This window comes from Syngnathus acus, chromosome 3, assembly GCF_901709675.1.
Source record: "Syngnathus acus chromosome 3, fSynAcu1.2, whole genome shotgun sequence".
Taxonomy (NCBI): domain Eukaryota; kingdom Metazoa; phylum Chordata; class Actinopteri; order Syngnathiformes; family Syngnathidae; genus Syngnathus; species Syngnathus acus.
This window is the reverse complement of record NC_051089.1, coordinates 2,442,877-2,470,670: the sequence shown is the minus strand read 5'-3', so window position 1 is coordinate 2,470,670 and position 27,794 is coordinate 2,442,877. Positions and strand designations below refer to the sequence as shown.

The 27,794-nt window shown below is 41.6% G+C and overlaps 1 protein-coding gene across 1 annotated transcript in view; it reads right to left on the bottom strand.

Annotated features, from left to right (window-relative positions):
- nav2a (neuron navigator 2a) overlaps window positions 1–27,458 on the bottom strand; it is an 82,371-nt gene extending 54,913 nt beyond the window's left edge. The window contains exons 1-2 of the mRNA XM_037246506.1: window positions 27,402–27,458; window positions 25,968–26,518 (exon numbers count right to left, since the gene is read on the bottom strand). Of these exons, the coding sequence (XP_037102401.1) occupies window positions 25,968–26,048 (81 nt within the window). The 5' untranslated portion in view covers window positions 26,049–26,518; window positions 27,402–27,458. The remainder of the gene's footprint in view (window positions 1–25,967; window positions 26,519–27,401) is intronic.
- Between the last annotated feature and the right edge of the window lie 336 nt (window positions 27,459–27,794).

The following is a 27,794-nucleotide window of genomic DNA, read 5'->3' as shown; positions in this document are numbered from 1 at the left end:
CTGTCTACAGCAATAAACTTCTTATTGTGGAGGAAATTGCTTTTACAATCAAACAGTTTCTCTCTTTATGATTCTCGCAAGCATCAGGAGGAAACTTCAAAAGCTCGACTGTTCCATTTGTTCAATTTGAAATGTTAAACTTGGTGGAGATTGGCGGGAGGGTGCAAGTTGTTCCTTTTCGCTGACTTTTATTCTTAGCACTTCGACATGAACTATTTCCTTTGTTTGAAAGTTGATGACCTCTTTGTCAATATTTACTCTTCACTATCAAGTCAAGTCAAGTTTATTTGTATAGCCCTAAATCACAAGCAGTCTCAAAGGGCATTCAAATAGACAAAAATTGACAATTATTCTCAAAGCATCCCCTGATCTTAAGCTCCCAAAAGGGCAAGGAAAAACTCAAAACCCCTGCCCGGGGAAAAATGAGAAACCTTGAGAAGGGACCACAGATGGAAGGATCCCCCTTTCAGGATCACCAGGATGTCTTCCAGGAGCCCAGACGACAGAAGCCGAACTTTCAGATGTCTTCAATTACACGAGTAGACACTTAAAGGTTCTATCAAAACTGCAACGGGTACTTTGAGTCTGTGACGCAAAACAGAGAATTTTATGTCACATGTTCCTAAATCTCGTGTGAGGTACAAGAGAGAGAGAAGCCACATGAAGGGAAACAACTGACGTCATGGCTGCCGTTCCACTCAAGACTTTCCGATCGCAACGAAACATCTGGCGCTTTACACCCTCCACCTCCGCAACCAATTAGCCCGTTCTCTCTCAACAATATTACAAAAAGCACGTTTTCCTTCATCCCTCGCTTTTCCTAAACAGTGGGGTACCCTGATATTCCTAAAGGTCTAATCCCACCAATATTCTCCACTGTTTACGTGGCGCGGTACGCCGCGTTGCTATGACGACCAGCCACACCGGGGGAGTACTATAACTGCTGTGGAAAACCAAGTGCTCAACACCTAAAGAGAGCCAAAATGGGATTAAACCAACCAGGTCAGCGTCATGGAAAAACAGCAATCAAATGTGCTGGCAGAGTTTGAAAAAATAATAATAAAATATTCAGGCCTCACTTGATGATTTCATCCACGATAACCAACATTCAGTCTAAGGATCCGATCGGTTCGCCGGGCATTCTTTCCGACACTGATCATTTAAATAGTGCCGAACAATGTGGTAAAAATAGACTTGAGCTACTACTGATGCCTCCAGACAAGAATGTGACAAGTGGAGAACCCCTGAGTATCATGTGGACGCTCAAGATAAACAAACTGGAGAAACACAGGACATCAAACGATGGAAGCGGAGAGGACAATTCCTATTAAGGTACAAAGTAGATCAACATCCATCTTGTCCACTCTGCGCTACACACGACAGTGCAATAAAGCTTCTTTGGCTGCAAAAAAAAAAAAGAGCACCGCTGTTTAAACGGGGATCCGTGTTGGATCATCGGAGTTATTGTTGGACTTGAATGTTCTGAAGAAGTCAACCATCAGGATAAAAAGTAAACAGGACGGCTGTCGCTAGGTGACTTAGTCTGTTTGTATTTTCCATAGCATTGAACCAGGAACATCTTGTTTTGTTAGACCCAACTGCAGCATTTGATAAGGTAGGCGAGTTTTTTGCTGGCTCGTCCACAGCATTAGGATCTTTTGCGTCCGCCTTATTGGGTTTTTTTTTTGTGTTAGCTTCAGTTGCTCTGAGTCCCACTATGCCTTACTGTATGGTGTTCCACAGGGTTCAATTCCAAGTACCTACAGGTAGTGAGGACAAAGCGGAGGAACCTCCAGGAGAATATTAGCTTTCGGTAACGCTGCTGACTGGGCAACAAACCTGTCAACATATTGTGAATAAAAATGTGTCAACAGAAAGTAACACCTCTGTTGTTTTAATTAAACACAATTATACGTCTCTATTCTATGACATCAGCCACAGAGCGCTTCTTTTTCTTGCTGTAATTAAATGAACTGCTAGCTCAGCAAATCCACGATAATTTAATCTTCTTTTTTTCCCCTTCGAGGAAATGCCTTGAAATCCCCCCGCCTGTCCCCGGATCGCATGAGTAACAGCCTCTGCCATTTGCATAAATCTCCTGTTAATTAAGACATTAAATAGGATCTTCTACGGACACACTTGCATGAGCTCACAGAATTCATGTGCCCCCTTGAGCGTGTGCCTCTGTAATATGATTAAAGTCTGCCTGGAGACATTCCGCCATGGTGGCATTTCACACTTATTGTTCTCAGTGACAAACCAAATTTACTGCTGCTCAACTGCTTTGTTTTTATCATATTCATCAAAGAAGTGGTGCAAAATTCTTTATATTATTATTTGATCTTGATTGTTATACTTTTTTTATTTTTTTATCTATCTATTTTTGGCCCTCACGATACTGGTCATGCTTCTCCGTAAGGTCAAATTTATTGTTGTTTGCTTCAGTCAAACACATTTTGTTTAAAATCAGGATTTAAACATATATGTAACAGTATTTCTTTCAACTGTGTCAGGCGTGTTAAATGGCAACACACATAATCCAATTTCCACTCGTTTCTTTTTTAATTTGGAAGACCACTTCAAACCGTCTGAAGTCTGCAATAACCAGAAACTGCCACTAGATGGGAGCAAAGCTACTTAAAATGACTTAACTATAAGTACCCTGCGCCTCCTTTCAATCTCAAATTGTGACGAATAGAGGGATATTATGTTACATTTCCAAGGGTATACAACACGTAATTTACCATTTTGACGGATTAAGACAAAGGAAAAAGGAGAGAATGTGCTGAGGAAAAATGTCAACCCAAAATGTTTCTTGTAAAAGGGAATAAATAATGTAGCGAGCAGAAAGTCACAGATCCCACACCCACTCCCAAGACATCTGCTTCAAAAGAAGAGCAGACAGAAGAAGAACCCAAGCTAAACTGGTAAAACACCACACACACACACAAACACACACACGTCACTCCGCAGAAAAGAAGCATGTCTTGATCCAAACGGGTTCCTGGGAGAAGCAACAAATGAAGAGCCCCACGCGCTCATGCGGCCCATTACCTCATTCAAACACACAACGACAGGAACAAGTGCCTCTCGTGTCATGTTCTGCAAAGGAAAGGCAGGTCTTCTTCTGTGGGACGGAGCCAATTAGAGCGAGCGCCCTAGTGATGTTTTAAGTCCTGCACGCTTGGATAAGCAGGAGACAGCAAGACGTAAGGGAGGATGGGAGAGAGCAAGACCAAAGAAAGGGTAATGGGATGTGGTGGGGCGAAGATGGAGGGGGTGAGTCAAGGTAGTCTTGGAAACCTGAGAGGATGGCAGAGGGATTTTAGGGAGTTCTATACTCAAGCGAGACTTGTTATCCGGCTTTTACCGGCGCGACGACTAATGGGAGTATTACATTTAAAGCTGGATGTAGCTCCGATTTGTGAATGTGTTTAAAGTGTGGCAAAATTAAAAAATATGCTATTCTGAAAACTGATGTGGAGAGCCCAGAACCAAGTTTTCATTCAAAATTGGCATTTCATTTGAATCAACAGGATGCTGTCGGAAAACAAACAGTGGAATAAAAATAATAGAACTTTGATACAGGGTTTTTTTTTCAGGCCGGTGCCAGTACAAATATTTACTCATGTATAAAATTCCATTTAACACAATGACAAAAAAAAAACGTGAACTTTCTTTCTGAAGGATGATTCGCTTATGTGTCACACGCAATGTCAGCCTTGAGTATCGGTGACCGGTATCGGCAGCCTTGACTTATACCGATACCTTCAAATCGGCTGGCACCGATACTGGTATCGTTACACGCCCATCCTGAAAAATAAGACTATTATAAAATCTATAAGTATACAAACACAAAACTTAATCAAACTGAACTATTGTGTTTTTTTTTAATGCAGTAACATGCAATGACTCCAATGTCAGCCATTATTCTGCAGCAAATTTGGTCTCATGCACGTACGAGTTCATCGTTCTACAAATGTACAGAATCTTACTGTGTCCGTTATAGGCAGTCGTTTGGACCGGGTTAATGTGGGCCCTCGTCAAGATCCGGGACAGGTTAACTGTCGGCAGCTAAGCCGCCCCAGGGAATAAAAGGTCTGCTCTAATGAGACTATTATGGCCCCTCAAGGCCTTGGGGAAGCAAGGCACACACACGGACGTCTTTTATGACATCACAGAATCGGCAGCCAAACTGTTTGCAAACGGCTAAGCTAAATTGTAGCTTAACGATTGGAGATGTTACTGCATTTTGCCCTTTTTCCTCTTCTTTTCCTTTCTTTTCTCTACACGCTTGTCACCTTGAAACTTTATCACTCACTGTTCGCTTGATTTATAGTCGCAGCGCGCTAACACTAACAGAAGAGCAAGCGCATTTAAAGGCGAAGATAAATTGGCTTTTAAGCAGCCAAGATTTCAGACTTGCATTGATCCCTGCTTTGGTTGCTCACTGCAGGTTTGAGGCTTCTTTTTATTTTAACTCATTCCCAGCCAACCCAGTTCATATCTTTGACGTCTATAACCATCAATGGCACTGAATGAGTTAATATGGTGTTTAATAGGGCTGCGCACAAATAGGGTGGTGACTCAACAACTAAACTATTACAAACATAAAAACGCACTTAGGACTGAAATAAGAGTCTCACAGTGTTCATGGCATGTGGCCAAGTAGGACCTAAGTAAATAATGAAACCAAGTCAATGGCTTTAAATGATTGAACGGATCAATTGATTGCGGCATATAGTTACGGAGTGCATCTGTCTCCTAATCAATACAAAAATGCGCTTTGCTGTTCTTAGAGTGGGAGTTCTCCACAAAGTACAAAATGTCATCATTCATTCATCTCCTTTTTCAAATCTTGCTCGCATTCTTCTTGACCTCGCTTCTTTCATGTTCTCATCTTACTTAATCCTCCAATGTACTTGCCTGTCCGTCACACGGCATAAATAAAGAGCCATGAGGCGTCCAAAGAGAAAAAAAAAAAACAATCGAGCAATAAACTTGAAACAGGAGAACCGATGGATTGTGATTTTGAGATACAAACTCCCGACGACATTAATGTCAACAAAGAAAAATGGCATCGGTGCAGTCTCAATACTCACTAGTCACTTTGCAATAATAAAAGAAATCTCCACTCATTTTATGATTTTCATTTGAGCTCAGCGTGTTCAGTAAGTTTGTTAACATTTCCCCTTCCTCCTACATGTTTACAGCCATTTTATTTCCTCCATGCGGCCATCTTGTTGTTTATTACCTCAGACTTACTACGCACTTCCCTGGGAGAATCCCCTGCCAAGACAAATAGGATAACATAAAAATTCCAAGAGCCAATTTTAACTCTCCCATTTGTCTTTCAGGCTTATTTGCAAAACAATAAAATAGTTTTACCCATTTGTCAAGCAGTTACTCGTTAAAACTCATTTGCAGTCTTGCAGTCCGAGATTTTATTTTAGTTTTCTTTCTTGCTGATTGGTCAAGTGATTTATCTAGGTAATATTTCATTTTTTCAGCTGACAGGGCACCACTTCCTCCCCTGACAGCCAGCTGGACTGTAATGCTGACAATTGATTGGCTGGCCTTTCTGCACCGTAACAAGACGAGCAGATAATAAACGGGGGCACGGGGAGGCGCTCGACATGGAGTACGTGACTCCTGATGGCTGACCTTTCCACATGACGTACAGAAGAGGTGAGGAGACTGTTCGAGTGGACTGGCGCTGGATGCGCAATTAGGATAATAAAGGCAGAAAGTAGGACGAGATTATTGCGAAACACTTTTGTTCCTCCTCAGCTTTCACCATTTGGCGACATAATCTGTCAAAAGTATTACAATTTTCTGAGTCTACAGTCAAAGATGGATCGATAATTTTGCATCAGCAGTCAACTCCTTCAGAATGCAAAACCTAGAAATGCCAGGACTGTGAAGAAGGCAACCAAGCGAGAAAGGATATTGGATATTCCTTGGTGAAGGCTTTGACAGAATTGCTTGTGACATGAGGGAAAAACGTTCTGGCAGTCAATTTATCTTGTTCTTTTCACATAACCAGAAATGCTTGAAATTCTGATGAAGCTGAGCTAACAAAATTATATTTCTTGCGTCTCATTGTTTGCTGACTGCACATTCAGGGAGGACGAAATAGAAAGAAAAATCCTCCATCATGGTTGCAGCCAGAGGCTGAAGGAGGCACTGCAAGAAAAAAAAAAAAATCCCCGAAGCAGCTATAAATCACCTGACTTCCTGACAGCTATGGTGAGAAACAGGTCACCTTGGAAAGCTTCTGCCCTAGAAGATATTCACCTCGGTTATTTTTTCTCCAATTTGTATCATCCACTCACACACACAATTAATGGAGCTAAGAAACACAACAAGCGGCAGAGAAGCACAATGTCACTGGATTCTCCTCTCGCTTGCCTGTCAGTCAAAAACATGGCCTCAGAAAGTGTCACCTTCCTCACCCCACCTCCATCTGATGGATTGTGCCGCTGGAATCGAGCACGTCACGTGGTTTGTGCGCAGCGCATGTGTGTGTGTGTGTGGTGGTTGTTCCTTCATTTGAATGTGTCAGCAACCTTTCTGTAACAGACTGGAATAATACACGCGTGTTAAAATTTTAAAACGCTGTTGCTAGGTCATTTATTGGCACGTCAAGCCTCGTCTATTACTGGTTCACGTTAAACATGATTAATAAAAAATAGCGGGCATTTTCATGAAATAAAAAGCTTGATTCCTACTAATAAAAGTACAACTTGACCCCATTAGCACGCTCTAATTTTTCCACAAACTTTGCAGCAAACACATCATCAATTGATGTAGTGTTTATCAGGTGACAGGCAAAAGCAGAGTTTAAAAAGAATTTTTTTGCGCCTCAAAAGTGCTAAAATATGTGTAAAAATTCCATTGAAGTCAAAGCTTACTTTTTTCTTTTCAGAATGGATGACAGGGTCTTCATTCAGTGTGTGTGTGTGTGTGTGCGTATGTGTGTAAACTAAATACAAATTTGCAAAGCTGGCACACGGGAAGAAAACAAAGGCTGAATTGATCTGAAAATATCTTTCTGAAGTTATTCTTGGATTCCGGGCCCCCTTTGGGCCATTCGAGTTCATTCTTAGGGAAACTCAGTCACATTTCAAAAACGGTTGTCAGGCTTTTTCTGCCGTTTACACTGTCATGAAGAAGTAAACTGATCATTTCCATAATTTATTTACTATTGGGCCATTTGGAAAATGATAAATCCCCCGATGGGATCGCTATACTGTACAATTAAGTCTTTCATTTGACTGCTCACACGTTCTGCAATGCAATCTTTTATTATCCCAGTGCAACTTCGATGACAAATTTTATAGGCATTTGTGTGTGTGTGCTTCTACTTTACTGTAGGAACTAATGGCTTAAAATTAAACCACTGCTATGTCGGAGCTTCTAATGACTTTGCCGCCTACTCTCCAGCAGATCAGAAAAAAATCTTATGCAAGTGTCATCCAGCAAGTTTAACATATTTTTAGACACCAAATATATTTAACAATAGAAATGAGAATTACAAAAAAATCCTCTCAGTTGCGTTGACCGTAATTTTCCTGTTTCAATATCACGAGAGCCATTCAGACAATATTAGACCTTGTATTGAACTACATCTCAGTTCCATTTATTCTTTGTCCAGCTTTAATTTGATATCTCTCATGAGATTTGATTCTTTTTGGTAAAAGGAAATTGAACAGAAAGGCAAAACTGTGTTCCACAACAATGTGAGCCTCGGTTACCATAGCGATGGGCCACTCTGGACATATTTAGAATTTATTTGCCTGTCAATGCGCACAAGCGTCGACATCTATGCTAGCATAACGTCACAGAGCTGCTTCCGACCAGTTTGTCTCCACTGGCTGTGCACTTGTCATGTTGTTAATGAACGACAAGAAGAAACCTACACGGCAGCAATTCACGATGACAGATGCTTGGAGTGAAGCCACAGGGACCCGCTAATGGGTTTTCATCTGCGGACCTCTGGGGGTTCTTGAATAGCGCTGGTGCCAACAGAGTGGACTGGTAATTGTATCCTTGCTCTCGGTCAACTCTGGCCAATGTTTACAGTGGAGCTAATATAGTTGCAGCTACAAAAATAGCAAAATGTCAAAGGCAATGTAGCCATAATGTGCAAATATTGTCACTTTTAAGGATGACTTGTCAACTCTGGATGTCGCTCAATTATTTTTACACTTCGTCCTTTCGTAGAGTCCACAGATTGATCAGACACAATTACTTGGTATGTAAATTAAAGGTGACAAATTCAGCTATCATGGAAGTGTGTGTGTGTAGTGGCTGGGCACTAGAGATAAAACTAAAATGATAAATGTCGAGCTGAGGGCTGGATTGTGAGCACATCCAGTGTCAAGAGTCGTTATTCCAGGAAGTCAAATCAGCTTCTTGCTAGTTTTCCCTGAGGCATTTCCACTTGAGAGCTCTTCATTTTCTACTCGCTGGCTGAAACGCCGCACACGAAGGCCAAAGCAGTCAGTCTCCGACATTGGGAAAAAAAACGGTGACAAGAGTGTAAAGGCAGCAAATGGTCACGCTTGTCCATTGCATCAGTAAAGAAAACATCACTCCACTAAAAACATCAAATATGGCTTTCAAGGTGAGCGATGGTGAAATAGAAAGCGAGAAGGAAAGCAACTTTGGAAGAGGTAGAGCAGACGGCTCACGTGAGAATTTCCTCCGATCCCAAAATGCTCTTTGTCCTGTCCGTCCTCACTTGCACTCATCTTGTGGCACCTTTGAAGTCGCTTTGAGTGTGTTGCCACAGGAAAGTGACGAATGGGGCAAGTGCAAGGTGGGGGGGGGTTCTGATTTATATTCAAAATCACACATACGCTGCACCTCTAGCAAAACTAAAATGAAAGAGAAATTTCACAAAACAAATGCAAGTGGAGACTTTAGCACCGCCGTGGGACAACGTTTCCGCGCAAGCGAGCGAGCGTTGGGACTCGCATGTATGTCAGGGAGATCTCGCTCGTTGCCCTTCGAGGCACGGGAGGCTTTCAAATAAAATTAGCTTTGATATTCCACGAGTTTTATCAGCAAACATCTGAAGATGTGCTCAGTGCCGTCACCGGTGCGCACTCGAGACTTTGAAAAAGTAACACTCCGAAAAGAGAAATTATGACTTGTCAGACCTCAAGGGATGAGTGTGTCAAACTCATTTTTGTTACGGGCCGCATCATAGTCATAGTTTCCTTCGGAGGACCATTATGACTGTCAATTATGTACAGTATAGGCTACACAACAAACTGATGAATAATTAGCTTTAAAATCAATGAGTAGTAGAGACTGTTAAAATATTTTTAAAAATTTAATGGAAATAAAAACTGCTAGCAATAACTCTATTTCTAAAAAGTGAGCTAAATTTTTAATTTAGTATTGACACATGAAGTCAATTTGTCTTCGTGGGCCACATAAAATGATGTGGCGGGCCGTATCTGGCCCCCGGGCCTCGAGTTTAACACCTCGGTTAAGTCTCACTCTGCTTGACTATTAACACTAGAAAATGACCTTTTTGAAGTCTTACCTTTATTTATTTCATACTGTTGGCCTCAAAGGCTTTTTTTAATTCAACCTTCACATCTTTCCTTTACCACTACAAATATCAGCCTCATCCTTTCCAAATCTCTCTGGACTATTTCGAAAGGCAACAAAATAATTGTTTGCGATTCTCCTGTGCTGTCTCTCTCACAAGGCAACGTCCCTCCCAGCACTGGGGTTTCTACTTTTCCCAAGGGTAGACCTGGAGACATCATTAAATCCTGGTAAAAGCTTGAGGAACCTCCCCAGTGGACCAAGGCCTCTTCATGTCACAAATTGCTAACAAAACACAAACAAACACGGCGACACGGCACCCTCGGTCATGAAAACAAAGACTTCCTAAATAAACTCTTAAAATGGATTATTATCTTAAGTGGCTTTGCTGAGGTGAAACAAATCCGATTGAGCACATTTCCCTTTGCTTAAATTTTTTTGAAATGTCCTTAAATTGTGACGCTCACTTTAGCGAAAGGTTTCAGACTGAGTGAGCCATTCGCCACTTCAGAGCTAACCTGCGGAGTGCTCGCCACCCCCATAATTAAAGACATCATTTGTGTCATTTAATATTGATGTCGGGAAATGAAGACATGACCATTTGCCTGAGCTCATCTGGTTCTTTCATCTTTCACTTTTCTCACTTTGACACAGCCATGCGCACCTGAACATCTACAGGAGACGCAAATGAAATATTTACAAGATCACTGGAGACTTCATTAACGACTAATTGATTCCATTTGTGGTTTTCTGATGTACACAAAATGGCTCTTAATACAGTTGGACAGAACTAGCCATAGTTCTGAGTCACAAGCTTGATTAAAGTCGAGAAACCAAAACATGGTACAAAACTCAAACAAACAGGTCGCAGCCATCACCGCAATTTCTGATCGAGTGCTGCGTAAAAACAATGGTCAATGGTTCCATTATTTAGTCCGGCGACGAGACAACTCTCCTACTTCAGTCGTTTCGGGAAAGATCTGAGAGTAGCTTGAGCAGTCGTATCCGAGACTCGGATTTATTCATATTTTTGCAAGCGAGCATAAAAGATCTGTAGCTACGGCGGGCCTTCGGAGGACTCGACTTCTCTGAGGGGGTTTCATTAGCCCGTGACAAAGAAACAAAGGCCGTGGAAGCTTTGCTTGCTAGGCAGCCTTCCACTCCTGAATTACAACATTGCACGAAAGACCCCGAGTTGATTTGAAGGATACTTCGAAATGGTCACAATGGCCAGGGATCGAACCTCCAATCTCCGGCATTGGGGGACCCCCACTTTAAATCTTTTCCTAAATGTACCCTGGCTGTGCTTTGCCTCTCATTCAAAGTCAGATGGGACAGATTGTGTCTTAGTGGAATGCATTAATGTGACAGTGATGAAACACCTTCGCTTTGCCAGTTTACTCACTTTGTCTTATTGACTCCGTTTATCTTCCTGTGCGTCGTTCTTATTAAATGGCCATATCACATCTGATCTTGCTTTGGGCGTCATCTTGTCACGCCCACGTGAAAGCCATTCTCCATCAGCCGGGGTAATGGGAGCACTTTGGTGCTGAGAGGCCAGCCGTCATTTTGGTGCTACAGGCCAATGCCTTCCCATTTGCCCATCACACGGGTTTCAAATCATCACCGTTAAAGGGCCCTGTCGTTTCAGGCGGGCTGCTTCTTCCTTCCACAATCCCATTGAGGGAAAGGAAGGCAAAACTACTGTATTTTCCAGAGTATAAGTCGCACCAGCCATAAAATGCATAATAAAGAAGAAAAAGACATATATAAGTCGCACTGAGTATAAGTCGCATTCTTTGGGGGAAATGTAGTTGATAAAATACAACACCAAGAACAGACATGTCATATTGAAAGGCAATTTAAAATGAAAATAGAATAGGCAACAACAGGCTGAACGGTACGGTATGCTAACGTTACACAAACAACTATAGCATAAATAACATGCTAACAAGTTTATCAAACTATCTGTGTCACTCCAAATCATTAAATCCAACGAAATCTTCATCCTCTGTGTCGCTTATAAACAACTCAGCTAACCCCGGAAATAGAAGATATGGCGCTTCCTCGTCTATGTCGCTTACGTCAGACTCATCATCAGTTGCAGTTCCAATTATTCCACAGGCCTAGAGCGCCGTCTAGCGGTTTAGTGTGAATGATCCAATGTGTTAATAATTTCACACAAGTCGCTCCTGAGTATAAATTGCACCCCTGGCCAAACTATGAAAAAAAACTGTGATTTATAGTCCGGAAAATACGGTCGTCAAATTTGAACAATAGAAATCACTCCAAAATTTTGGCGAGACAGGCTTTGTCCATGCAGCGCCTCCCAAATGGCCAAATGATCCCTTTTGCCAGCTATTCACTCATCAACCCAGCTGACAGCCGCGTCCCGGCCGCATCACTGTCAAGCACACTATCAAGATCCCCGCAGGGTGCTAATTGCCCGTGTCGTATAAATATAGCTCTGCGGAACCGTTACACAAACACACGCCAACGAGCAAATATGCAATATTTCAGCCAGTCACCGCTGTGTGCCAAAGATCTCAGCAAATCCCTCGGGAGGCAGATAGCAAACATAACTCCAAACAAAAAAAACATCTGCCAGTGCTGGCTGCCATCTTGGGTATTACTACAAAACAACAAGCCACAACAAGACCAAAAAATGTTTCTAGAGAGAAACGGATGAAAAAATAGACTTCATAAGAATGATCCATAGCTGACTTTGGGTGAGAGGTCAGGCACGCCCCCGCAACGTTTGCCAGTCAATCACAAACAGCAAAATGAGAAAGGTCTCCCGTCTGTCATAAATCTCCAGAGGTGTGTGAAAAGGTGGAACATAGAGGACCGGACCGTCAAGGCCAAGATTACAAGCCTAATCCAATGTTTGTCAGACACTCACACTGATCCCTTAATCCTGACTGCTAAAGCGTCTCCAGTCAGATGGAGTGCCAGCAAACCAGCGTTGCCCCACCTGAACCCCCCCCAAGACACAAACACCAGGATATGGAGACCAGCTGCCGCCCTCAGCTGTGTGGCAAATCTTTGTGTGTGTGCGCGTTGAGCTGAATAAATATGCATATACATGTGTGCGTTCACAGATGGCCAAAATGTGAATAACTACAAATCATGTCACAATACTCATTATCATATGAAATAAACACACACGGTTGTTTTATTTCTTTTTAAATATTCTGACTGGTGGACCCATTTTATTCCAACATCCATCCTGGAGGAATAAAGAGATTTGGATGCCAACGTATCTGACTTTGAATTGTTTTAATATACACTGGAGCATGCAAAGCTGTGGAGGCTGCAAGGAAGTCAAAAAGATGATGTCGTCACACACGTAAATAAATTAAAAAATTAAATAAATAAAATCTGAATCCATCCTCCCACCCATTTTCTGGACCAAACTTTTCTAAATAAAATGAAAAAATATATATATATAAATGGATGCTTGTTCTGAAGAATTTAGCAATGCAATAAGGAGTCATAAAATTGTATACAGCCCACAAAAATCAAGTTTTTATCAGGGAAAAACGAGTAAAAATCCAATAGCAGCGTTCCTGGAAGAGGAATCCTGGGACTCGTAAGGAATGTGTGCAATAAAAGGCAAGTTCAGCGCAGCGCCGAGGCTGTAAACTCTCTGCTGGTGAGGCGCACAATCAGCCCAGCCCAGCCCAGCCCAGCTAGGAAAGCTGCTTCACGTTTCCACATCTCGTGGCTTTCCATCATGTGGAACACCTACCTGGCTCTAAATGTACATGTTGAGTCTTGCAAGTGAAATATATTCAATTGAATTGAAAATCTAACATCACTGCCCTCTAAATCCATTGAAAACATATTCACCTTATGCCTAATGAGATTCCGCCCCCCCACCCCCTTTCTCTCTTTGCTTGCTTCTCCTTCTGGGGTGGCCAGAAATGCCACTCCAACACTTTCCATTCTTTCACATTAGCGCTAATTAAAAACAGTAGGCATGGGCCTCCTCAATATACGTCGACGGTATGTACACAGTGTGTAGGTGGAGCCGAAACTCTCATTTTAGCAGCCAACGGGCATTTAGACTTGAAAAAAAAACAAAGTCAGCAGTGGGAGTGAAATGATGTCGTTATGGAAACAAAAGCTCAAATGTGAGGAATCGAATCTGCAATTCTGATATTCCTGATAGTGTATCAGTATGCTGTGATGCAAACACAATATTTTCCAAAGGTTTGGGTTTAAACTTTTGATTTATAGACATTTTCTCATGATCAGCGTCAGGCTAAAAAAGTGGTGAGGCCCACTGTGACTTCCACACATTTTTTTGTCCTTGCGTCCAGGAAAAAAAAAATATTGCCGTCATAAAATGGGCAGACAAACTGAGAGCACAATGCCGTGGGCAATGACAATTTATATTCCATAAGGACACCCATCTTTTTTTAGTCGCGTAAGATGTTGCGTATTAACATATCAAACAAGTGGAAATGAACGCCCTCCCCCCATCCCCATATTTTTTTCCTTTCCGCTTCATCTCGTCCACCTTAACCTAACGTGAACCCCCCACCGGGCAGAGTTTATTTAGCACGTACTGTGCCTTCTTTTCTTATTTATGACTTCCACCAAAATTTGTCATCCACTCGGCTGGCTGGACTGGTCCAGACTGCATACGGGATGCTAACCTGTCACATTTAATGAGGCTTCAATCACATCCAAATGGGCATGCATGGCTTGGAAAAGGGGGGGGGGGGGGATTCAGCACTGACAACCCTTTGCTTGTGATCGATGACAAATGGAGGATGAAGAATATCAGAGGATTCCTGAGGGGAATAGCCTCACTTCAGAAACTGCCGGGAACTGAAACTTACACTTATTGTACACTAATACAAATATAATATAAACTATAATATATGAATAAAAAAATATATATTTTATTTTATTATTCTTTTTTCTTCTTCTTTTATTATTATTATTAGTATATATATATATATATATATATATATATATATATATATATATATATATACGTATATATACACACAATAAAATAAATATAATACAAAATAATATTTTGTATTATATTTTGAAAATATAATACAAAATCTCAGAACGCCAAAGAAACCCATGTCAACGTGCTTTCTCACTGCGGATAATTGAACCATATGAGTTCATAGGAATTCGATTCTGCCAGCAGCTCGAGTTTCTTTCAAATAATTGCAAGCGTGCAGTGCCAACCCTAAGGTATACCACCTGCTCTGACACCCACACCGGCATCCGCCGACCTCCCACACACTCGCACAACGAGAGTGCTCGAGGGCTCAGGGAAACACAAACAAACAAAAAAAAAGCACAATTCGGGAAACACGCTGTGACATGAAAATCGGTCGCTCACAATGAAACGCTGAGGGGATTTTTAACAGCACAACATAAAGACAATTGCACTGGAAAGACACACTGACAACATGAAGTGCACGGCGTGCAGCTGCAGATGAAACATCTCGAGAAGACAGCAATGACAACATACAATTAACGTGACGGGAGAATGTGGAGTGACGGCTTCTTCAAACAGAGGAATGAAAAGCGGAAAATTGTGGGCTCTGTGACACACTAAGATAAATGTAAGATGGCTGACGAAACAAATACATGCATTGTTGTACTCTGTTGGTGTATTGTCCGAGTGTGCAGCTCAGATTTGAAATGTGTTCAATGTTTTGCAGAGGATAAACAATATGTGTCTGAGTGTTATATTGTCTGTCTACATGTGTTGATGCACCGTTTGTTTGAATTTCTGCTGCTTAAATTCTCGTTAGCTTGTCTGTGGCGTTTACCATTACGTGTTAGCTTTAAGGTAGCGGACAAAGTTTCAACTGTGTGGTTATTTTTAATACAAAAAGTGTAATTCTATTTATTTTATGTCTGGCTTAGCAGCAAACTTCAACTTTGCATGGCAATAAACAGCTCAAAGGTTTTGTGAGAGAAAATTTCTCTCTGCCGAACTGCTGCCTGTTGTAAAGAAAGTTGACATCACTGCCAACATGCAGCGCTCGTATCAAAGTTCTGTTTATAAGTCAAAGTAGAAAAATGGGTGTCTTGAAAAAGTCAAGTCAGTGCATATGCATCACTGCAAATGACCCAAAGGAGAAATAGAAGGATTGTTATTGCATATGAAACAGCAATCTAATTACTTCGGATGACATTTTCATAAGAAACGACTGAAAGCATTTTAACATCTACCTGGGGGGTGTTGGTGGAAATAGTCGGCATACAAAGAGTCTGCAACATGAGTGGAAAGACTCCCTTGGTCAATGTAATTGTCCTCGATATGCACAAATGTCACTGAGAAAAATGAACTACATCAACAAGATTACATTGTGGAGGAAAATGAAAGCCTTGCCAATGGAGGACCGGCGTCACCTGCCCAGTGCAGAGCAGACACTTCCAGGGACCCCCATGATAAATATATAATGGGGCAGCCAGTGCAGGAAAGGCGCTGCACGAGTGAGGGATGAGGTTTTTATGACGCTCGTTTCATTATTCATGAAGAAGATGAGCTTTCGAGGATGCTTGCCTTATTGTTGCCGAGCTGGTCCATTCAATGGCCAGATCACACATGCACACATTCATTGACTGCTGCTCAAAGGGTTTCCCAGCTACATGTGCTTATTGCTTCCAATGACCAGTAGAGACTTTGACCCCCCCCCTCCAAAAAAAGGCCCAATTTGTGTTATAAAAGACGCAGTTGGGAAAAAAAAAATGATGCTAAAAATCTTGGGTTCAACAGCTCATGTCATCACATTAAAGGATCTAACGCAGACATTTAAATATTTTATTAGTCTCCCACCTATCACAAGCCAGAGTGAAGGCAGCCCCTGATATATTTCAGTTTTAAAGAGACTAACAATTTTTACAGGAGAGAAATACAACGGATGCGAAACTTGAAAAAGATTTGCTTTTCAGGAGGAATGATAAAAAAATAAATAATATAAAATCAAATAATAATATATATATATTTTTTTAAATCTACTTGAGACAGAAATGAGGAAAAAAAAAATGTGTTTGCTTTGGTAAGCGCAGAGCAGGATTGAAGCGTGTTACGCGGCCCTTCAACCAGCGCTATCGACATCTTGATCTGCCTTCAGCTCAATCTACGGGTCCTTCCCTTTCCCAACTCTCTGGAGAGTCTGGAGGAGATGGCATTAAGACCGTGTTGATATTCCGAGAAGGTTACACTGTCTGGGTCGCCACAATTACCCCGGGGGGCGAAGAAAGACGACAAAGCGATGAGCAGATACCAAAGCAGAAGACAAGCCAGGAAATCCAGAGCTAGACTTTGGCGCATGCATTTGCAAGCGAGACACTTTGGTTTTCCAAGCACACATTGTCTCCGAATAAAACCGAGAGCCTCTCTGCTGACACGCACGGCCGACACTCTGTGATGGCAGAACATGAATACGTGATTACGCTCGGGCGAGCAAACAATGTATGTGGTTTCCTTTAATGTGGCCTCTTTGCTCCGAAAAAGAAACACGGGCAGAGACACTTCATGGGAAACCAACTCAAAGACAAGTACGAAAGTAATGGAGCAGACACTTCAGAGGACTTCACAATGGCTTCATTAGATGTGATTTTTTTTTCCGATACTGACTAATAATTTGCCTAGTATGTTTGCGGATGAGGGGTGGTTCCTGTTTGATTAAATCAGAAGATAGAAAAGTCAGATGATGGGAGTCAGACAGTAGTACCATTGTTGACATTGAAGTGCTTTGTTTTTGAGGCTAAAACAGTCATTTGGGTTTAAAATGTAAAATATTGTAAGCACAACAAAACAAGCAAGCTGTTTCCTCCATAAACAATTTGCTGAGTTGTTTTTACTTCTATCTTATTATTTAACCATAGTTCTGGAAAAGCTTATTTCTTTGTTGAAAATGCAGGAAAGACAATTTTCACATCAGCAAAACGTCAAATATTTTGTTGCCTTGAAATTTTGAGTTGGTCCAACTTTCCTTTCATTTTTTTTTATTACTGAGCCTACTTGAAGGGATTTTTTTTTTTTTTTTTCAAGGGAGTGAGAAAAAACATTTCTAAAATCTAGCCATCGCCTGTGTTCATGTGTGTCGAATCCCAAGCCGGCTTTCAAACATGGCTGATTCATCGAAATGTTAACCCCTCAGCCAGGTGTCCAACTCCCCCGCTGCCAGCATGTGTCCTATTAGTGCGTATGAAGTGGGCATGTTTCAAAAACATTATGCTACTGCAGCCTGTGTAAATCAGTGGAACAGGGTGAGGAGCCTGGGGGGCTTGTTCACACCGAGTCGCTCGCGGGAAATCAATGGTGAGGGGAAACAAAGCTCTTCATAAACGTGAAAGGCCTACACAGATAGAAAGTCAAAGTAGGGAAAGAACAGTAGAATGCTAATTGGCGGGGGAAGTTGGGAAGAATTTACGATAACCCATGAAAAGGTTGGAATTAGCTTGTCCGGCTAAAAAAGATAAAAACGCAGCATGGAAAAAATTTCAAACGTCTTAATTGATATCAGTGATATCAAGTTTGCACTAACAGCTAAAAAAAAACTTCAAATGGCGCAAGTCACATGCAAATTCTAGAAGCCGTGTGTAAATGTTCTCTCGCAATGTCGTCAATCACAGGCACAGCACGTGCATGGAGATTGCACACCTGGGTCACTTGAGATGAGTAAAAGTGCATCGAAGGAAAAATCCATTTGGAACCTTCCCTTAGCCATTCGTGCCTTTTCCTCCCCACATGCCATTTGGCTCCGCTCTCCTCGATTTACATATCAATGTCTTCACTTATCTTTGGCAAAGGTCTTGTGGGCTGCTGGAGTGGACATGCGGAATGTGAAAATTATTATTCACATTTGTCTGCGTGAGATAAACAAGGTGACAGAATGTGCTCAACCATGTTTTAAAACGGCGGTCAATGATTTCAATTGAATCGAGAAAAAGCATCAGGCGCTTATCAAGATGAAGCTTTTCATCTTTGGGGCAAATCTGAGCGTGTTTGGAAAACAAATGGCAAGACTGTCAATTTAACGCCTCCACAAGAGTTGGTTTGATCTTCTACTTCCAACTCCAGCTCTTGTGGTTTAAAGTTCAAAGCTTTGGGTGAAACGTTGCGCGGATGACTCAAGAACTTCGGGGGTGAACTCAGGTTGACTTGCAGCTGCTTGCCCCGTTGTTACATCACCGTGCTGCATTTAAGGACAGCTGAGATTTTCACAATGAATGAAAACAGTCCCGTAGTGTAGTTTAAAAATTTGTTTTTTTTTTCGGTTCCGCAATGTAATTACAGACGTGCTGATCTTTGAATGTGATTCCTGCATGTTAATGGTAAAAAAAAAAAAAAAAGCCAAATCTCTCCCAATGCACCTGAACATGATGAATAAAAGATTGAATTGCATTCATGAAATTGCCAATTAAGATGCTCCCTTGCCAGGCATCTGCTGCGGAAATATCTAATCATGACACAAAGTCAGGAGCGACGGAGGTTCAATAAATTACGCGGGATCAGCGAAGGAAAAAGAAATCGAACAAGCAATCTTCCATTTGTTAAATCTGCCGCGCTGTTTGGATCATTTCATCACGGCTCACCAGTTTTCTGAAGCTGAGCCGTGATTGGTTGTGACCTGTGATGTCATTTTCAGTGGACAGCTTGTGGCAAAATGGCCGCTTAATGAGATGGATAAAAACAAGATGATTTTGCCTGTTTAATTTATATTCCACAAGGAAATCGTTCATCTTAACACTAGTTGGGTTGCACAGAACATATTACAAAAAAAAAAAAAAAAAGAGCCGTGATTGGTTGTGACCTGGCAACTGTGATGTCATTTTCAGTGGACAGCTAGTGGCAAAATGGCCGCCCAATGAGATGGATAAAACCAAGTTGATTCTGCCTGTTTAATTCATATTCCACAAAGAAATCATTCATCTTAACACTAGTTGGGTTGTAACAATTTGTTTTCACTTTGACAAATGCTCCTTGTCCCTCATCACCATCTTATATGTGAACATGGGGAAGAGAAAGAAATATTGCATCCCTCATGCATTCACACATTTGCGATGGTGGAGGCGAAGCATTTCGCACTGCATTTGAATGGGCTGTTTTCCATACGCCACAACGGGACCGTTATCGCAAACCCAACGCTGAGATACGGCTCGGTCTTTATTGCATTTCCATGGAGCAGAGTGTTTCCCGCTCCTTATCTCGGGCAGCTTGCGGTGATCCTTCACCGGGGGCTTACACCTCTCATCAATTCTGCCCATCGCTCCGCTGAACGCCGCAGCTTTGATTGGCTGCCAGTAGAGGCAGCCGCGGCGGAACCGAGTTCTCATTGGCTCGATTATGTTCTTCATTAGAGAAGACCTGGACGGAAGGCTGACCCCAGTGCATGTTGTGATAAATGGATTTTGCTTTTCCCCTCACACAACACGTATGGACACACATCTGGGCATGCCCAAGCTCTCTTGTGAATTGAGCATTAAACCTGGAAAAGAGGTGCTTGCAGCCTTGAGCTGGAGAACCTTGAAGCACAAGTGCTCACCAAAGGCCAAATTGAGAAAAGCAAAATCTGAACGGCCTCATTTGCTTTCCTGAAGAGGTAGAGGCCTTTGATTTTGGCAAGAGCTGCTGAGTCCAATGTGACCTTGACTGAGTGTTCTCAACGGACAAAAAGTCTTCTCCAGTATGAATCGAGTCTAGCTAGAAAACGAGTGTATAGAAAAAATATGACATTTAATTTGCTATATGTATAAATGAAGTAAGGTAAAAATGTGTACCGTAATTTTCGGACTATAAGTCGCACCGGAGTATAAGTCGCACCAGCCATAAAATGCCCAAAAAAGTGAAAAAAAAAAAACATATATATGTATATAAATCGCTCCTGAGTATAAGTCGCCCCCCCACCCAAACTATGAAAAAAAACCGCGACTTATAGTCCGAAAATTACGGTATTTATTTTTATTTATTATTTTTTATATTATATATTTTCTATATATTATTTATATTGATCTATTTATATATATTTATTATATATTTATATTATTTATATTGTTATATTATGCATAAATGAAGTAGCCTAAAAATGTGTATTTATTTTTGTATTATTTTTATATATTTTTATATTATTTTTTTAACCAGTATCCTGCTGCTGCTGTGAAGATTTAAACCTACAAAACACACGTTTGCTCACAACTCAACAACAACATGCTGCCGTTGCACATTTACGCGTTGAAGTGCTTTGAGTTTTATCTCAGTCTGCACAATGCATCAAGGGAGGCCGACATCTGAGCTTCTGAGTCAGACCAGACGCCATCATTGGAGCCGTTATCAGCGCAGCTCCAGGAGGTCAAAAGCCTCACTTTGCCGCTTCAGCCAACCTGTACAAGAGCTGGAGAGAGCAGCTCTTGTTTTTTTTTTAAGGTTTTTAACCATAGACGTAAAAAAAAACATTTGGAATTGAAGACACCAAAGCCAATAAATAATATTTTGCCACAGTTGGGCTGCTTATTGATGCATTTGTCTCCGCCTGACCAAACCAAACTGTAAATCACTAATGCTGCTGTGCACTGATGTTGCCTTCATGGGAATTAATTACTCAAGGAAGCTATGCTCGTTTAGATCAATATTTGTGCAAACATTGGCCGCGACCGACACGTTGGACTGCGTACCCATTTATCATAATTAAGCGACCGTTGCAAAAGATAATATCAACCGAAAAATATTGTGTATAATTAATTAAGGTTTTATTATGGAAAAGCATGTACTTGCTGCTCAGATCTAATACTGTGATACTATTTCATTATTTGAAGTATCAGCAAGGGTGTTTGCATACAATCCAGACTATTTACCACGGGACTCTGGTCTTGTGGCTTAACTAATGATCTTAATGAGATCCACATCTGGCATGCCAGCAAATTGCAAACATATTTCACAAAATTGCATACGTGACATTGAGATCATTACAGTAATTGATATTAAAATGATTTGCCTCGGTTTTGGAAGAACATGTTCCCCAATGCTAGAATTATCAATCAACCAGGAAGGACGGCCAAATTAGGCAGTCTTTGCTCGCTTCCTGGATTAATATTTGATCAGCTACAACTCTCGATGCTATCAATTGGAGTTCTCATTCACTCTTCTCATTGATCCCCACAAACTGTTATCGCTGTTTATATGAATGCACACCTACACACAACCTCTGAATGTCAATTAGAATTAATTGTAAAAGGCTTAAAAGCATTTAAGGTCATTTAAGTGCTTTGTAATGAGATGGTGGTGAGACTATAAGCACTATCATACTGATAGTTAAATATAAAGCAACTGATCGTGAATGGGGATGCATCGTGTGTGTGTATGTGTGTGTGGTTTGTGGCGTGCATAAGTAAAGACTCATAAGACTTCCATTAAGAGCTAAGGTTGCATGACGGCGACGTCCTTCTGCACCACGTTGAATGACCTCAGGCTGAACATCCGAGCAGCCAAATAAAAGCCCAAAGCAGAATTTGATCCGATGGAAAGCAAGTTCACCTGCTTTTATTTGATATTCTGTCAAAGGGGGCGGGGTTAAAATAATCATCAGTTGGGGCTGCCTTTGATATAACCTCACGAAGACTGATGAGTTTGCGCTACGGAAAGGACAAGGCACCGACGATCACGTTGATCCCCTTGATCTTCTGGTTCTCACATCCATCTTGGAGAAGGCGAGGGGAACCAGGTGTTAGTGATCAAGAACCTTTCGCTTGGTCTTTGACTTCAAGCCGGAGGCCACAGTCTAGCCCGGCAGCTGTGCATACGACACACCTGGATCAATAACAGCAGAGGGCCTCTATTGATTATGTGCGTAATTGATACGAGACTGGGGGTCGTCGTGGAAGAGACGGCGAGGTGAAGCCGACCCGAATTCAAGTCAACAGAATATGGTTGTCTCCTCCCAGTCTGGACAATAAGAACGTGTCTCCATGGTAACAATATAGCCTCGTTATTGCAATGGCAAAGGTCACAAGAGGGCCAGGTTGAGGAGGAAGTCATTGAAAGTCCCTTGCACGTAGTGCCGACGAGACCTTGGACGAATTAGGAACGCAGAGCACATATTCACTGAGATCGTTTTGATCTGCAGGGTTGTCAAGGCTGTGATGGAGATTATTATATTGATTCTCAGCTGCACATATGATGCAATATTCTGCTGTCTGATAGGAGGAGCTGTAAAAAAAGAAATCCAAAGGAATGCTCCAAATCCTTGTACAATTACTAAGCTAAAATGCACCATTCATTTCAATTGATTGCTTCAGATGGAGTCACATGACAATGATGCGTTCTAATGCCGAGCTTAGTGCTCCCCGAGGAACCAAATGACTCAATTACAGCATGTCTGCAAAAATCACGCAAGGGCTAACAATTTGCCGAGCTCGGAATGACCTCCTGGGGCTAATCCTCAAGATGGCCAGATCCAATGTAATACAAATATCAAATAAGACATCAACGGGAAGTTATAATATATTCATATTTATTCCAAACAGAAATGCTAGATTCCTCACATCTGGAATAACTACAATTACAAGAAAATGAAGCTTTTTTTCCCCCATGTTTACAAGCATGCAAATTCATAAATCAAGTTCGACACGTTGTCCTTAAAAGGAGGAAATACAGGATTCGAGTTGTAACACCGTAAGGTACTTTTTTTTTTTTGTGTCTAGGCTATTTAAAACACCGAGTTGACTTCTTTTCCAGCAGAGTGAGCCGGACCATCACACACCCTGCTGGGTGCATCGCTCACAGCAGCATTTCTCTGCTCACACTCGACACACTCACGGAAATAGAACATTGGAAACTGCCACCGAGTACGTTATTCAAAAATAAAAAATAAAAAAATATATATGTATATGTATAAAAAAATATTTAAACAATTTAAAGAATGATGATGATCATAATAAATAATATATATATATAGTATATATGACCCTCCTGACTGACTTTTGTCCTGAAAACGCTTATTTTAACTTTTTTTTTTAACTTCATTCTAATGCCGGCGACTATAGACCCCGTTTTATAAACGTTAGTACGTATCTATGAGGCAATCATTTTGATTTGCAAAAGTCAAGCACAAAAAGCATCCTGGTCTCAGCCACCTGTCCTTCATCCTCCCTCAGAGCGCAGGGTGACGGCCAGATGGCTTTAGAGGGGCCGAGCGGCCTCCCGACTGCAGCATCTCACCCGACCCCACCCCCAACGCTCCAACTGGGGTCCCACCTCCGCCCACTGACCCGCGTCCAAAGCCCCCAACACTTGTCAGTGCTGCATGAATGGGCTAACGTTGTCTTTCAGCAAAACAAACGCTGGCTCGCTCTCTTTTTGCAGCTGCCTCCTTTGCTTTGCAAGGAATGCGTTAAGGAACACTTGTTTTCCTGGGAGGGGGGGCATGTTTATGCAATTTGAATACGAAATTGGCCAAAAACTTTTATCTATTACAAACCAGTATGTCACTTTTGGAAAGGCTAAAAACACTCGCCAGGCTCTTTGCTTGAATTAGTTTCAGATAGCACAAGACAATCAATCAATCAAGCTCTTCTCAATGACAAATTGTCAGCTCCCTCAAAGCTTTCCCTTTCTAGGCCACAATCCAACCAATGACTAAAGCTTTGGCCGACAATTGGCAGCGGATTCTTACTGAAAATGCAGAGCTGCTCAAAGAGCAATCAATATGAATTTAATGCACAATTTGTCTTCACGGGTCACATCAAATGATGTGGTGGGCCGTATCTGGCCCCCGGGGCCTCGAGTTTGACACAGTGGTTTAGAGAATGCTAATTTTGATCAGCAATTTAGCAAAGTCAACTTTCCATCCACATCATCACTAACAGGAAGCTCCTCTGACTATAAAGATATGAGCAAATAAAGAAATCAAGAATACTGCAGTATTCTGTGCCAGTATTGCCATTCTTCGCATTTTAGGAGAGCCAAGCAGTCAGCACCACACCCATTCACGGTACATCTCATTATTGTCAAGAAACTCACCCATCAAACACCACTTAATGAGCAGTCAGTCATAACAAGAGGAAATAAAACATTTGCAACGATTCTGATTGAACAATTAGTGTCAAATTCTCCTTCCCCCAAACGAATTCATATGCCATTTAATGTAAAGATCAAATTTTCTTTATTTTACATTCTCAAAACCTACTGTACACATTTTATTTGAATTTCCAGTACAATATCTTTGTTACTCAGCTAATGTACGCTAAAATTAGCAATTTCAAACTGACTCAAATGTAATATAGGGTTCGTTTGTTATGAGAGGAAATCTATTTAACTTTTCCGACATTCTATTGTCGAGGTTATCTGAAGAGGTTTGAAGATGCTAATGTACTACCAAGTGAGAGCGTCGGATCATATCTAAAGCCTTGATATCACCCAGTGAGATGTTTCGACATTCTTTGCTGTCCATGATTGCTACTTCAAAAAAAATGATTGTGTGGCGCAGTGGAGCTAGGAAAGCCACAAAGTGAACAAAATCCAATTACCATGCGCCGGTGCCGGTATCACGTATAGAATCTTGAACTCACGCAGTCGAGGTAATTGTCAGGGGATATGAAACCTCTCGTAATACTCCGATAATATACAATCTGCCATATTGGCTCTTTCAATTGACTTGGCTCAGGTGAGCATCGGCTCGGTCTAATTCCCGTGTCCGACCTCATGTCGCTTTTGAGGAGGCCGCGAGGCTTCAAAAGGAAACGACACGTGTCACTGCGGATAACTCATTGAGCGTACGAGAAGGGCAAAAACTCAATTTGTGAATGGTATTAGGTTTGGTCACCATGGTAACCGCAAAGCCACTTTGGCTGGGATTACATAAATATCAAGCCTCGGAGAACACAGGACACAAATGCTTGTGTCATTTTTGCATCTGCGGATGCGCCACTTCAAATTCATGTTGGACATATTCCCAGGTGATTAATTTCACAAACAGATCAATAATTTCAAATAATAAAGTGACTTCAACAGCAACGCACAGAGGCCACACCCAAACATAAGCACAATATACTGCACATAAAAAAGGGGAAAGGACCCAAACTAGACATTAATAACGATAATTCAAACGACAACGGGCATCACATTCAACAGCGTGGAAAATGCAGAGCAAAGCTGAAAAGGAGAAAAGGAGCCACTTCATCCATCTTGGTGGAAGGCCCAAGTAATCGTACACAACCGCAAAGCGTCACAAGACGACCTCAGAGATTCTTCATGCTTTCACCACCGTTTTAGTTTGGAATTTGTCCCGTCATACTTTCTCCTCAGTTAGCTTTCTGGTTCATGTTGACTTCTTTGAAAAAGATATTTCTTTGCAAATATATTCACAGTGTAAAAGCCATGTGAGATCTTACACAAAAAAATGAGAACTCACCCTTTTTTGGTCCTCCAAGCCATGCTGGACAGTTCTCCTCCTGGAGTGCTGTTTTGCACAAACTTCTGCCCCAGTCTCCATCTTCCCATAATATTCACGCTAGTGCACAGGTCGTCAAGTGAAATACACACTCACGGTATTTCGGTCCCACTCGATTCGTTGCAGCGGGGCGTGAACATGGATCCGAAAAATGTCTGTCCATCAACTTTGCTTCATTAAATAGGTGAGAGTCAATCTCGGAGAGGGTCCCGCCTCAGCCGCCAGCCGTGACACACGCATAGCGTTCCTTCACGGTTTCTCGACGCGGTTCTCGGTCTGGCCTGAAGTGAGCGTCAAGGCAGATGAAGAAAATCTGAGAACGGCGGGGTTCTCCTCTCTTCCAAGACCGCCATAGAGATTTTGCAGGGTATTATAATCATAATCCTTTCTTTTGGACAAGAGTCAGTGAGGAACACATGGGCGGGCCTCAGATGCTCCTAAGTAGCATTCGCCAATTATGAAAGACAACACGCAAAAGCTGGTGCCACTCTCAAAGGTCCGGCAGGGAGCAGCTGCTTGAGTAGAGGAAGACAATAGGCGAAGCAAAACAATTACACATCTCAAAAGAGATTAACACAATCGTGATCAAAAGTCTAATTAGTGGACCACTATTTTGGGATTCAGAACTAACTTTCAGCAGTCATATTAAATCAATCACTAAATTAAATGTCAATTTTTTTAGGTCGGCCACTGAGGCAATCTTATATACAAATATTGACAGCAACATATTACTGGCGCTGATATATATTTATTTTTGCATTAGTTAGGTAGCCTCCCGGTCTTTCGTCTTATTTGTAGGGTGTATAATCTATCAAAAATAATTCTAATTTGCATAAATTCAGTTTGAGTCATATATTAGGAGACATGTAGAAAACACAAAGCAAAATTATAAAATATGATAATTGCTTAGCAGGGAGCTGGCCGCTTATGCCAAACTATTGAGCGCATTACTCACAACGTCACGCATGACCATTTTTACATGATGTTAAATTTTATTTATATAAATTAGACTCATTGTTTATTATTGGCTTTCAGAGGAAAAGGAAATGAGAATTTGTCTGAGTGCCTCAGGTGTGCACGTTTCCACCTGACCACAAGCATGTAAAAACATTTTGGACAAATTTAGTCGGATTTTCTCGGTCTTCTAATAATTTTCAGGCGAATGGTCATAATGCATTTTTTATTATTATTTTAAAAATGAATGAATTCAAGTGTTCCAATCTATCGAAGGTTGGAGCTACACTGCAGCATCCCTGCAGAACATTCTGCGCCGAAAATATAGTCTGGGCTGAGCTTTTTATAAGGTGCTAGAAAAATAATGCACACACAAACTACGGGGACTAACTAACACTAGACAAGATTGTTTTTTTCTTTTTTCATAAAAATCACTCTTACCTTGAACTTCTCGGTTTGTTTCGTCCTCGCGGAGAAGATGTCTTGTGCGTGATGCTGTCCCCTGGTCTGTGAACGGAGCAAATGATGCGTTAAGGTACTGTCGGAGATTTTGAGTGGGCTGGGCTGCGAAAATTTACGTCGTTGCGTGGGAGAGAGGCGGGGTACACCCTTGACAGATACGAATTAAGATTGTTCTGAAAGTCCGTGGTTCGAATGAGAAACTTGCATAGTATGCCGAAACAGAACTACAACCGGGTTTGTTTCTTATTATACGCATGAGAATGCGTCGACCGCGCAACCAATTTGAGTATTCTAATTTACCAAGTGTCCCTAACGTACCCATCGGGGTCCCACGCGTTTCCTCTCGCGCATGTAAAATGACGTCACTCGTGT